This window comes from Piliocolobus tephrosceles, chromosome 6 (genome assembly GCF_002776525.5).
Source record: "Piliocolobus tephrosceles isolate RC106 chromosome 6, ASM277652v3, whole genome shotgun sequence".
NCBI lineage: Eukaryota > Metazoa > Chordata > Mammalia > Primates > Cercopithecidae > Piliocolobus > Piliocolobus tephrosceles.
The window spans coordinates 93425968-93440379 of NC_045439.1; the positions used below are offsets into that span (position 1 = coordinate 93425968).

A 14412-nucleotide genomic window follows, 5' to 3' on the forward strand; every position below is an offset into this window, starting at 1 on the left:
CCTAACCTATACGCTCTTCGTTATGGAAAGGGCTGCTCTTCCACCCCACTGACCTCTTCATCCCACTTCACCTCCACCAATCTCCCTCTGTAGGAGGCTGTGTTGTACACATGGACAATACAATGTTTGGTCAATAAGGGTTCCCTGTCAATTCTATGTACCTTGTCATTTTTGGTGTCAAACTGGGCCTTTTTGGGGACAATACCTGCTTCTTTCAAGTCCCACTCAGGGCCACCAATTTCATTGTTCTTACAAAAGTTTATTACATAGGACATCCTTACAGAAATCTCTGTCCTGCTCAGAATCCAAGGAAACACATGCCAATCTTCAGGATCTTCTTTCCCCCACATCCAGACTTCACAGTACTCAAAAAAAAAAAAAACCTTCATAATTTGTGTTTGGAAGCTGGCACCATTTCCTTGCTTCATTAGAGATAAACTGTTCTTTTTGTTGCTGTTTGTTTTTCAAAGTTTTGAGAGAAGGAAATTTTCTTACTCCTCCATTATGCCATATGCCATTTAAAACAACAGAACTTTTTGTTCTTGGAATGTGACCAAAAATTTAAAGACCTGGACTAGTCAAAACTATAACAATGAAGGGAGGTCTTGCCTTAGTGGATACCAACACATTACAAAGGTACAATAACTTTAAAAGTATGAATCAGCATAGGAAAAGACTGAAAGATTAACTGACTAAATATATTCTAAAATAAAGATTTAAATATTTAAAAAGAAATATAAGACTAGGTGATAATACAGATATCCATATATTTTCTCCCAACATGCAGTTACTTCTAAGCATGACCAAAGTAGAGAGTTAAAAAATTAAGAGACTCCTAGAGTAGACTACTTAAAAATTTTTAATGGCAGCATATCCAAAACATAAACAACAATAAAATGTAAATGACAAAATGGGAAAATTATTTGCAACATAAGATAAAAAATTAATACTCTTTATATATAAGGAGTACTTACAAATTAATAAGATTCTCATGGAGAAGTAGGCATACATATGAAGATGAAAATTTATTTTTCTATTTCTTTTTTTTTTTTTGAAACAGAGTCTTGCTCTGTCACCCAGGTTGGAGTGCAATAGCACAATCAGAGGTCACTGCAGCCTCAACCTCCCAAATTCAAGTGATCCTCTAGCTTCAGCCTTTCAAGTAGCTGGCACCACAAGCACACACACCACCACGCCCAGATAATTTATCTTTATCTGTTGTAGGGATGGGGATCTCCCTATACTGTGCAGACTGGCCTTGAACTCCTGGGGTCAAGCAATCCTTCCACCTCAGCCTCCTAAAGTGCTGGGACTACAGGTGTGGCCATTGTGCCCAGTCCTGCTATTCCATTTCTAATGCCTTAAGGAGACAATATACAAAAAAGCAGTAATACAAATGGCCCCCAAGTATTTTTAATAACCTCTTACTAATAAAATTTCCTTAATCTTATAGTGCCAACTATTGCAAGGTAAGCATAGACATTAATGGAATGTTCTAAAAGACAATTTGTAGTATACATTAAAGGTCTTAAAATTTCACAAACTTCTTGACCCAAAAATTATATGTCTTAACACTTACTTGAATACATTTCAATGCTCAGTGTGAAGAACTGGTTAATAAAGCATGACGCATCCAAATGATGTAACAGCAAGAATACATTTAATATTACTATAGGAAAATATTTAATGATATGTAAAAAATATTCCTCATAATGTTAAATTTTTTAAATAGTTATCAAAGTAGAGTATAGCCACTGTTTAAAAGATACATATTTGTTAATATTCTAAGAAGAATATCGGAAATCTATGCAACAAAATCCTAACAATTCGTAGAATTAAAGGTGATGCTTATTTTCATCATTGTCCCTTCCTGTGTTTTCTATATTTTTATAATGAATATGTGCTGTTTTTAAATTAAAAAATCACAAAGGCAATTTCAAAAGAGAGTAAAGAGAATTTAGAGCCCCTTAAAACTGTAAATATTCTTTTATTAGTAAAATAGTTACTCTTTGTTTTTAAATTATTTTCAAAATAAAATGTCGTTTTATTTGTAAATGAAGGCTTGGAGAATAAAAGTATTTCTGAGTATTTGACCACAATAATTTATAGTATACGTTGGCCAGAGCTGTTCAGTGCTGACAAATTCCAGAAAGTAATTGCATGAAATACTTGGAGAGGAAACTGCTTTATGCTTCCATGCTATTTATGGAAATTAGCATCTTTGTAAAAATAAACTGAAAGCAATCACAATCATAAACCTTGAAATGTGGTTTCCATAAGATGTTAGCTTTGGTGCTTTAAGATCCATTAGGAATGCAATGGAGGAACACTGCCTACATTTTTTCTGTTATGAAACAATTACATGTAATTGGTTTTTTCCTCTTCTATCTTCAATCTCTCCTTTTCTCCTGGCTGCTTTCTTTTTAGGGTATGAATATACTGAATATACTCTGCTAAGGAAAACCTCTCTAATGACCCTGTTTCTCTCTCAAAGAGTAGTATATACTTCCTTTATTCAGTGCCTCACCTTCCCCCAAAGGTGAGACTCCATGTAGTCCCCCAAACTACTCCTTCAAATGTAACCAATTATTTCCCAAGATCAGGGTGAATTTCCACCTTCATGTGTCCCTAACACTTGTTTGGAACCTGAAGAAATTTTGATTCCTCCTCTCTCTCTCAATCCCACTTACCAAGTTCCAAGTTCCACTTCTTCAGGTTCTAACATCATCCCCACATTCATATCCTCTTGTCTACAACTAACTCTCCACCCAGTTTGCTCTTGAAAACTGGGTTTAAGGTCTCATCATTGCCTGCCTGGAAGAGGGCTCCCAATTATGTTTTGCAGAAGTGTGTCCCCAGTGGTCCAATGGTGTCACAATGGTGCCTCCACCACTTCCTGATCAGCAACCACAGAACTCCATGTTATTAACTGAGTAAAGTCCTTTACATGTCCTTCAAGGTCGTCCCCAGGGTAGCCACAAACTGCCTGAGCTTAAGCGACCCTCCCACCTCAGCTTCCCAAGTAGCTGGGACTACAAGCACAGCTATCATACCCAGCTAATTTTTTAAATTTTTGGTAGGGATGAGGTCTTGTTATGTTTTCCAACCTGATCTCAAGCTTCTGGCCTCAACTAATCCTCCTGCCTTGGTCTCCCAAGGTGCTCAGATCACAGGCATGAGCCACTGTGCCCAGACACAGACTATCTTTGTTCATCCTTATCTCATACTCCATGCTGCCATGTCCCTACTCTTCAAACACACAGCATCAATGGAAATTGAAAGGAGGAAACATTTAAAAGACATTTCTGAGATGGGACAAATGGGAGTTAGTGGCTGAATGGCCACTACAGGGCAGGTACAATAAACAAGAAGGCATCTACAGTGATACCAGGATCTGGCGCAAATGGCTGGGTGATGGAGAATCTAGGCACAGCAAGAGAGCGCAGTGAGAGGTAAGGAGTTTGGTTTGAGAAGCATTTGTGCTTGACACCACCAAGGAACATTGTGGTGCATGGTAGCTCATGGATATATTGGTCTGCAGCTCATTGAAGAGGCAAACAGAAGCCTCTCTGAGGTGCTCAGCCTCTTCCATTTTGAAGGGACCCTTGAGTTTAAAAACAAAGAGAGAAAGAAAGAAAGAAGAAAAGCCAAAACAGAGTTATCAACATTGTGTTTATTTTTAATGTTTACATTTAACACTTAATGTAAAATAATGGATAACTTTTTATCTTTTCGGTATATATAATGCTATTTGAAGAAAACCTCAAAAGTTTACATTTGAGAGACTGTATCATCATGAGACCTGGGTCTCCACGTGATAACCCCCAGGCAGGAGCCTCTGGAGAGATGGAGGCTGCCTGGGAGAACATGTGGAGGGAGAGAGGGGAGGGCAAAGGCAGAGCTCTGGAATCGAAAAGCATTTTTAAAAGCTAGAGAGGAGCCAAAGAAAGAGAGTAAGATGGAAAGGTCAGAGGTAGAAGGCGAAAAAGGAGTGCAGGGATCGCAGGCAACACACAAGGAGAGGGCTCCCATTCATTCTCCTACAGGATTCTCACTGGATCTAGCCAATGACTCTGTCTTGCAGATTTTCAGGCTTTGGGGCAACGTTGTAATGAAATTCAGTCTGCATCCAGGATGACCCAAGATCTTCCTGCTCAGACTCCATCACCAGTGTCAACACAGACTGGAGGATTGATCCAAAATCACTTGGGGGACAAGGTCACGGGAAGTACATTTATGACATTAAACCTGGAGTGCTGGAAAAGCTCTATGCAGAACTGAAACAGGGAGAAAGGAGGAAGGCCACAATGTGTATCAAGTGTGTAGCAAAGCACAGTACAATAAGAAAGGATTATTCTAAAGAAATACTCAAACAAGTGAGCAAAGATGTGAGCATAAGATGTTCATTTCAGGTGTCTGATGGTAAACACGAGTGAACAAACCATCCAGGAAGCAACCCAAATGTTCAATAAAGAAATAATGGGTTTAAATAACACATAATGCCACTTATGCTATTATGGCATATCCATAAGTAAAATGGAACACAGCCATTAGAAATGAAAATGAAGAAAACGAGAAACACTCATAGACACTGGGGGCGGCTGCAAGAAGAGAATGTCCATCCACTCCGCAGATGGACATCTGCTTAGACCGTGGGCCTGCTGATCTCTCCCTAGGCCTATCAGAGCAAGGAAAGGAGAACTGAAGGGAGTTGGCAGGACAGAGAGAGGAGGCAGCATTGAAGCATTCCATCTTCCCACTGTCTGGCACAGTAAGATGCAGTATTTCCTATGGGTCAGCTAGACTACACCAAAGGGAGCTGGGTTTGAGCTCTGCAGCCAACACTTCATCCAATAAGGCTGCCTGCTAGGTGAGAAGACCCCGGCAGCAAGTGGCAAGCTGAAGCTGGACTGCCTGCTGCAGGAAGTGTCCTGTGGAGCCCTCCAAAGAACTCACATCTGCTACCCAGAGAGTTGAGAAAGAGCTGGAGTGGCAGTGACAACTATCAGAGAGAGGAATCCACTTAAGTAAAGAGCTGATTGCCCTTGTTCTCTTCCCCTCTCCTTGTTTCCTACCCTTGGAAAGCTGGATCCAGAAGAAATAAAAGGAAGAAGCATCTCAGAACCAGTCCCCACCACACCCTTACCATTCTATGGTAGGGGGAAAAAAGCCCTGTGCAACTTCGGGTTCCTGAAGCCCTGTGTCAAGCCCAGACTATAGGAAAGGGAGACGAGATTTAAATCAAGCTGAGAATCAAAACTTTAAATGAACTGAACTTCTAATAATCAAAATTGAATCTTCCTAAGATTCCATTAAGGGATGGGAAAAGGCGATTTCACAAGGCATGACTGGACCAGTGATTGGCTCCATATTTATACCTTACTGAAATGAGACTTCTCAATAAATCTGTGTCTTTCAGAGGCCCCAACTCTCCCAGATCACCCAACATGGAGCAACACTCAGACACAAGGTTATGACTTCTCGAGGGGCCAAACCCAGCCAAATCTAGGCTGATTTAAAAGGAATTATGTGCCATGTCAGAGTCAGGGCTACCTTGAGTTGATTTACCCACAGAGGAAGTTCCCTGAACCCTGACCCAGGACTGTCTTCCTTAGGATTCCATCCTCACTGCCCATGATTGACATGATCAAGGGTGATAGCAATAGCAGGATCGACTGGGGGAACTTGGATGGTGAAATTGCTATGGAGTGTGAGATTGTTGTAGAAGGTGAATAAGAGGCCTGGGCTAAGCCACCAATACTCAAATGACACTTTTTTTGTCCTCATGTCAATTCTGTGACTTTGTCAGCCTCTCTCAGCACCTATGATTGCACCTGGGTTACTGGAGGTGGAGAAGGGATGCCTGTGTTGGCGGCAGCAAGCAGGGCAAGATTCAAAGGCCACCCTTGACATACTGTATTAGTTTCCTCTTGATGCTGTAACAAATTACCACAATTTTAGGTCTTAAAACAACACAAGTTTATTCTTTTACAGTTCTAAAGGTCAGAAATCTGAAATGCGTTTTTACAGGACTAAAATCAAGGTGTCACTATAGCCAGCTACATCTGAAGACTTGAGCAGAAAATCCATTCCTTATCTCTTCCAACTTCTAGAGGTTGCTGGCATGCATTAGCTCCTGGCGACATTCTCCCAGCCTCTGGCTTCCATGGTAGTATCTTCTATTCCTCTGCCTCTTACCCTCCTGTGGCTCTCTTATAAGGACTGTTGTGATTGCACAATACAGGATAGTCTCCCCAATTCAATATTCTTAATCACATCTGCCAAGTCCTTTTTGCCATGTAAGGGAACATTTATGAGTTCCAGGGATTAGGACATGGACATATCTGGGGGGCATTAGGCAACCTGCCACACATCCCAAGGACATCCACACTCTCAGCCTGGCAGCTCCACCAAATATTATGGTGAAGGCAACAGGAGTTCAAAAGGCATCTACCCGAGGCCACCTGGCCTTCCATTCCCACCCTACCTCAAAGCCCTCTGCAAGATCAGCCTTCTACACTAGCCTCCAGCCTCAGGATCAGGAAAAAAAAACAGTTAAATAATTCTGTCTTATACTTATGCACCAACAAGACCCAGGGGACAGGATAGGAGCCAACTCAGATATTGCTTATTTTACAAGTTGTGTTTTGAAATTTTGAAAATCCTCCCTCCAGAGGAGGTCACCACAGACTTATAAGACCTTCCAGGACTTCATCCAAATGTCTCCTGTCTTTCAAAACTGTGACCTCGAGGGATCTGTTCCAGTAGATATCTATGAACTTGGCAGTGGAGACGGTCAAAGATCGAGTCATTCTTCTGAAAAGGCTATTCCATCCAGAGTCACAGGAAATGGGAGAGGACAGAATTTGCCAGAGAATCTAAACAGTACAGCACCTCCCCAGGGGAAAACATGGTGGAGGGCCATTCAGATACACATGAAGCCATCTCGACATGATTGTTTAAAGAGATAATCGCAAGCCACATGACCAATGTTAAAACAGTTTCTAAAGGCACTTGGCCAGAGAGCTAGGAAGCCGTCCTATGACAGTTAAATTAGTGAACAGGTAAGGTTGTTTATTCTTCTCCTGGGCAAGAGAAAAAAAAAAGGAGGGGGCAAGTTGTAATTCAGGGCACAGTCAATATAGGACTCATCTTCAAGGTGTTCAGGATAAAGTTTGGAAAGCTCTCAAATACTCCAGGCTGGATAAAGTTTGAAAAGCTTTCAAATACTCCAAGCTGGCAGAGAGAATAGGAACAGCAGCTGCTGTCTTCTCTGGGAAAATCAGGTCTGTAAGGAGAAGCCTGGAGGAACAGGAAGCTTCCAGGGCCTGTGAGACAGGAAAAAGGGAGGCCGCTCCAGCTGTCTGGATGAGGGGAACAGTGAGCTCCTCCAGGAATGGTCAAGAACGAGTTACAAAAACAAGGAACTGCCAGCCTCATACCTTGCTCTACAATCTATCACACTTATTTGTGGGCAGTGAATATAAGAGTTTACATTTTCGCTGATTCAATAAAGAAAATATATTTGTGGCCGGGCGCAGTGGCTTACATCTGTAATCCCAGCACTTTGGGAGGCTGAGGTGGGCGGATCACTTGAGGTCAGGAGTTCAAGACCAGCCTGACCAACATGGCCAAACCTCATCTCTATTAATAATACAAAAATTAGCTGGATGTGGTAGTGGGCGCCTGTAGTCCTAGCTACTCAGAGGCTGAGGCACGAGAATTGCTTGAACCCAGGAGGCAGAGGTTGCAGTGAGCCGAGATTATGCTACTGCATTCTAGCCTGATCAACAGCGTGAAACCATGTCTCAAAAAAATAAAAGAAAAAAAAAGAAAAGAAGCTCTATTTGTTATTAATTAGTTGGCACATCCTTTGCTCCTCACAGCTCAGCCTCAGGCATCTAGTAGTTTTCTAACAACCACCTGGTGGCAGCACATGCGAAGCAAGTGTAGATGCTAGGGAACACCTTATGCCCCACCCAAACACCAAAATCACAAGATAGTTCAGAGGGGCGGCTTTAAGTCAAACTCAGGCTGACTCTACGAAAAAAACAGAGCGTCCAACCCATGGACAGGGACCCAGGGCTGGCCTACCACCCTTCATTAGAACCTTCTCTCAGGGCCTGGGGTGAGACAGACCTGGCCACGCCCAACCACACTCCCGGAAGATCAGGCCCTCCACAGTTGATACCTCTTGAGTGCCCCCTACAGGCTCTACACCAGAAAATACAGGCACTGCGCTTGCTTCAAGCTTCTAATGCTGACAAGCAGCAGCAACAGTAGAATGCTGACATTTATTGTACACTTACTACGTGCCAGACACTGTTTGGTTTGATTTTTCAGTTTTTTCCACTTCACAATGGATTAACTCTTCCAAACAATTCTGAGGTCTATACTAATATTACACTAGTTCATTATACCGCTTCATTACTGTTGTGTGACAACAGTAATGAAGCGGTAGAGCTGGGATCTGAACAGTGGGTGGCATGAATGATGAAGACTGCTGGTCTGAAATCTCCTTTTATGACCTTCTATGCACACTGCCTTGATACATGGAAACAGCACTGCCACAGGCACACAGATATGGAAAAATCCAAAAGAGGTCAGTGAGTGATTCAAGCTGGGCAAACACTGCCCTTGGCCAAAGGTCAACAGACTGCCTCAAAGCATATTTAAATTTTATAAGGCGAAAGAAGGCAAAATGAAACACTGTGCCTTGAAGCCTCAGCCCCATTTGACCAGGAACAAATCTCTGAAGCTCTCAAAGCCTGTTTCAGATCTGCTGATGAGACAAACGTAAGTCTCCACCCTTTTACCTCAACAGTCATCTCACTGGCCAGGGAACCCTAATATCATCCTGAAAAGACTTAATTTTTGTTCTAACAAAAGATCTCTATTAATATGATTATAGGATAGCATTGATAAAATGGGATAATGGGGAGAAGATGTACCTTGCTGACCAGTTCTTTGTGCATCACAGAATTTACAGGGCATTGGAGTCGAAAGAGGCCTTAGAGGCACTAAGTCCAAGAAAGTGAAACAAGAGGCAGAGAAGTTTGATTAATTTATCCCAGGGTATGTATCTTCATTCATGGATGCATGTTTATTTAACAGACATTTAAGCCCTTAAGTGACAAGTCCCTTCCTAGACCCTGAGGATACACAGGCCACCAAGCCATGTATTTGAGAAGTTATGTCTGCAGGGAGGGATTGCCTTGTTCTAATTCATAAGACACTGTATGGAGCTAGCAGCAGCCCTTGGGACACAATACTAACATGTGCCCTGCCTTTAGATCTGGGGCTGCAAACTGCTTGGCTGAATCCAGGGTGCAAACACATTTATCCACCTTTCAATGCTTTAAAAACTGGGAAATTTTGTGAGAAATCTAGGTGATCCAGCTAGCTTGAAAAATAAGATCTGGCAATCCTGGGCTTGTGTCTCCACTTAGCAATGATCTGATGGAACTGAGTAGAGGCTGCTCTTTAATAGATGGAGCATGTGTTCTGCATTTTGCCACTGTCGCCATTACTCCCTATGTCTCTTAGGCAACGCTAGCCTCGCTCCTTTGTTTGAGTCTGTCCTGTAGGCAAATAAGGATGAAATTCATGAGCCGGGTCCTCTCAAGTTGGTTGGAAAAGACAGCAGAAGTCTAAAGAGAGGACTGTGGGATAAAACAGTGGGATATGTGATGATAGATGTAAACTCAGAATATTTAGCAGCTTAGCTAGGGCCAAAACCTGGCTCTGCCCATTAATTGTTTCCTGGTCTCCAGCAATCCAGCCTCTACTGGGCACATGCAGACAGCCATTCTAGTCTGAAATGACAGGGTCCTTCACAGCCCCAGGTCATCACTGATGTACGGTATCCACAGTGCTATTAAGGCCCTACTCAGGATTCAGAGAGGACCCAAGGGATCTAGATAATCCTTACAGCTAAGCCAACCAGAAATACCATTGGCTGGAGACAGGAAAGAAAGTTTAGTTCTCTGGTGTAGGATTAACACTAATCATGCCACACCTCAGGTGGTCTACAATAATGCTTCTGAGTAAACAGAGGGATGTCCACCATTCCCCTTCCCCTCCCTATGACCTTACCTCCTGCAGGGTAGAGTGCATGAAGACCATCCCTACTAGCAGCCACCAGGGGCTCGTCCAGGAAGCCATGGGGTCTGGTCTCCTCTGGGTCTCAGTTGTAGCCTACAAAAGAGGAAAGAGTTCAATACCAACCAGCTCTGGCCCCCATGGCAGTAAGTATGACTTAAGAGACCCATTAGATGGAAGGACTCTGAAGCCCAGATACTGTTTTGGAAAGGCTTGTGTTGGCCCAGGTTGGGGCTGCCTACTGCAGGGTGCAAGATAACTGGGCTCCCTTTAGAAGGTCCACATCAAAGTCAGGCGAGGGCTGTACCTGTCTCCAGTGGGCAACTCATACCTCCAGCTCTTCAGAAGCTGAGATACCCCTGCCCAGCCACCTCCCAGCCCATCTGTCAGCAGCAGGGTGTGGCTATTGGCATTTGACTCAGGAAGCCAGCACAGTGCCAAGGTTTAGGCCAGCTTCTGCTGCTTGCGGCAAAAATGAGACTCAGACAACAAAGCCGCCCAGAGAGGGAAAGGACCTGCCTAAGGTCACACAGCAAGATAGTGACATTTTAGGACTGAAACGCAGACTTCGATAGTTCAAGGCTTTCCTCGCTAGATGACACGTGCGCCCTCAAGGTCCCGCACCCACAACCACAGAGACCCACAACCACAGAGACGCCTGAGAGCTAAGTTCAGGGAGATTTGGAGGACATAGCCCCCAAGCCAGCCTAACACAATCTCCTAAAAGTAAGTGAGGGCGAGCCAGCAGAGGTCAGCTGAAACCAGGAGGGAAGCGGGGACTCTTTCCCTTACTTTTCCTGTCAATTTACAGGGAAATCAGTATGAATCCAGACTGGAAAAGCCGAGGTCACACTCGACTCGCTTCGCCTCGGGGGCGCCTTGGCGGAGCTGGTGTCCGGGGGCGGGTCGGTGGCTTCTCTCCATCTGGAGAAAGCATTAAGGGCCTGGCCTAATGCGATCCACAAATGTGCTGCTGTTTCCGACCTGAGGCGGCGACTCCCGGCTGGAGGGAGGCGGCCAGCGCGGGGCCCTGGGACTTTGCGCCCCCCTCGCCCGCTCGCACCAGCCTTCCTAGCACACACTCCTCCGACTACCCGCTGCCTCAAAGTCGCTCCTCCAGCGCCTCAGCCGCGTCCCGGTCACCCCCACGCCCACTTTCCACGATCGCGCATCGCCTCAACCCTTGGCGTTCTGGGCGCTCGCTCCCCAGTTGCCAGTCGGCCGGACCTTCGGACGCGCGAGGTTTCTGCTTACTAACTCCCAATCCTGAAAAACTCCAACCCTGTGGAGCTCCCCCATAATCAAGAACGCCCCTCAGCCCGCGAAGTGCCCCCGAAAGACTCTCCCTGAACCTTCCGGGACGCCACAGAGCGCGCCCGACCCGAGGTGCCCAGCCGTGAGGAGCATCCCAGTCCTGAGGCCCCCTGGGGACCGCGTGGCACGCACCGACTTTGCTTGGGGTCCCCCAACTTGCTTAGAGAGGCCACTGCTCCAAGTCTTACTCCCCCTGGGGAGTGCCTTCCCCCGACCGCTGCGCGGCCGCCCTGCGCCGAGCTCGGTGCACCCACCTTGCGCCGCAGAAGTATCTGGGACGTGCAGCCCCGGGGCCGCTGGGGCTCGGCGCGCGCGGGGAAGAAGCTGGCAGATGCCTCCAGTCAACACCTCGTGCGGAATCCGGGACCCGGACCTTCCCCGACGCCTGCCTCCAGCCCGCGGCGCCGCAGTCGCCGCCGCCGCCGTGAAATTAAATGGGGCTGGGACCGGGGCTGCCCCGCCTCTCCCGCCCCCTCCGGGCGCGCAGAGCGCGGCGCTGGACCCGGCCCAGAGGCGAAGGGCGCGCGCCGCCACCTGCACCGCCCGGCAAGTGCACTGCGCGCCCAGGCGCCCGTCCCCCTGCGCGCCGGCGCCGCGCCCTCGGCTTGAGCCGGAGGCGCCGGGGACGCGAAGAGACCCAGTGTGTGGCCGGGCCCGGGCCGCTCAGAGCGCGCAGGGCCGCGGCGACGGCGAGACTCGGCTGGAACGCTCCTCCGCCCGCTTCCTGGAAGCCACTCCTCGCCCTGGGCCGGCCGCCAGGCGTTGTGCCAAGAGCCGGGATTGCCGACGCCGCCACTGCCGCCGCCGCCGGCAGGCGCGCAGGGGAAAGGCGGCCGCTGCGCCGCGAGCCAGCCCGGCCGCCCCGCCTCAGCCGGAGCCGGAGTAGGGATGCCGTCGCTCCCCTCAAAGCCCACCCCCAGCCCCACCTCCCGTAGCCTCCACCCACCCCGCCCAGACCCGGGCGCCAGCTCTGCAAAGTCAGGCCCAGCAGCCACACGGAGGTTTGCCCGGAACCGCTGGCTCGTGCCTAAGAGCCTTAGGCACTCCTGGCCAGGCAGGACCAAAGTCGGAGACCAGTGACCCTCTCCTGGCCTGCGCCTCCTCCGCCGCACAGCACAGACCCCACACAAGGGACCATGGACTGTGGAGCGCTCACCGCCCAGGGGCCTGGGACCTTTGGCAGTCAGGGACCACGAGGATCTTCAGGAGCACCTCTTAACTGAGTATCTGGCGCCCCCTTGTCTGAGCCAGTCTTGGGGAACTGAGAGCTCCACAGGTGCCAGGATCATGCAGTGTCCAGGCCTGGGATTTGGGGCTGGGGGGAGAGTGTCGCGGACCAGAGACTGGGGTGAGTTGCCTGTGTACTTCTGGAGGTGAAGAGAAGTAAGAGGAAATGGTTGTCCCTGTCCTTGTCCTAGTCCCAGCAGGATAAGCCAAGGGTCAGGAGATTCATCTTAAAGCCTGCATTATGCCCGCACCTAAGTCCTACCACAGTCATCATTTCCTTGGGTGTCTGTCGAGTACCAAGCTCTTTGTGTCTATCTGATCTTCACAGCGGCAGTAATTCGAGCATTATCGCATTTCACCTAGGATAAATCTGAGGCTGGGAGGATAACTTGCCCACCATGAGTGAAGAAGCCAGGACTGGAACCCCTATCCGCCTCTGTCTAGAGCCTGGACTGTTCACCCCTATAAGTTGCTCTCCTGCCTTCTCTGTGGTTGCTGCCTTCCAGTTACTGTTAGAGCTTTGCCAAGAGCAGTTGGCCTTGCCTGCTTTCCTCACCCATTCTTACCTTACTTACTCTGGTGACTTCCTCTGACCAAGAAGAGGATCTTCAAGGCTGTCTCTCCACTCTATGTAAAATGACTGGACTTGTGGCAAGTGAGCAGAGGACAGGTCAGTGTGGAGACAGGGGAGGGAAGAGTAGCCAGTGAAGGGTAGGGAGGGCTAGGCTAAACTAGAACTAACTCATCTATGGACAATCGATCCTCTTTATTCACTGTAGTTGTGGTCTATAAAGTCACAGAACAATGAATTTGTGAATATGGAGCCATTGTTCCTAGGGGAAATACAGAGTTGGGTTCCTGCAAGCTCACAACATTGTTGTCAATCAATCAACACATTACCTTATTTTATGCATGTTTCTGTTTAAAGACGCCTTACTTAACATCTATTGTTGATTCCTGAACACTGAGCTCACAGCCTACAGTGCTGTAACTCATGCCTGAATGAAGCTTGTCTAACTTACATATTTTCTCTGCAACGCACATCCCAGCCTCCTTCCACTTAGGAATGCTAGACTTCACCTCAGCACTGTGCCTGGGGGGTGCTTTAAAGCAGCAAAATCCTCAACAAAAAAGACAAAAAATGTGAAAACATGGCAATGAAGAGAACTTTCTGGCCACCCATTCACAGTGTGAAAGCTGAAACAAGAAGACAGAGGGTTGACTGGTTGGACCTTAGCTTCCAACAGGTGCCTCAAGAGATTCAAAATGTTCAGCACTGGTTCAACGACTTTGAAAGTGCTTCAACTATTGATTATGAGGTGTTAAAATAAAAACTTTAGACAAATTTAACAGAGGTTAATTGAGCAAAGAACAGTTTGAAAATTGGGCAGCCCCCCTCACATATCCCCAAAACAATATAGGTTCAGAGCAACTCTGGGGCTTCCACATGATCAGATAATATTTATGGACAGAAAACAGAAGTGAGGTACAGAAACAGAATATGATGGACAGAAAACAGAAGTGAGGTACAGAAACAGCTGGATTGATTATAGCTCAGCATTTGCCTTATTTAAACATGGTTTGAACAGTTGACCGCCTATGATTGGCCAAAACTCTGTGACTGCTTCAAGAGTAGGTTACGGTCTGTTTACACATCATTAGGTTACAGTTCACTATGTATAGAGAGACCTTTAGGTTGAACTTACAATTTGTAAGAAGGCAGCTTTAGGCTAAACTTAATTTAACGGAGATGACAAATTTTAGCAAGTA

General features: G+C 46.6%; 1 protein-coding gene across 1 annotated transcript in view; it reads right to left on the reverse strand.

Annotated features, from left to right (window-relative positions):
- The window catches only part of ADAMTSL3 (ADAMTS like 3), a 408397-nt gene extending 398233 nt beyond the window's left edge, over window positions 1-10164 (reverse strand). The window contains 1 exon segment of the mRNA XM_026448334.1: window positions 10096-10164. Within this exon segment, the coding sequence (XP_026304119.1) occupies window positions 10096-10164 (69 nt within the window).
- Window positions 10165-14412: the final 4248 nt, after the last annotated feature.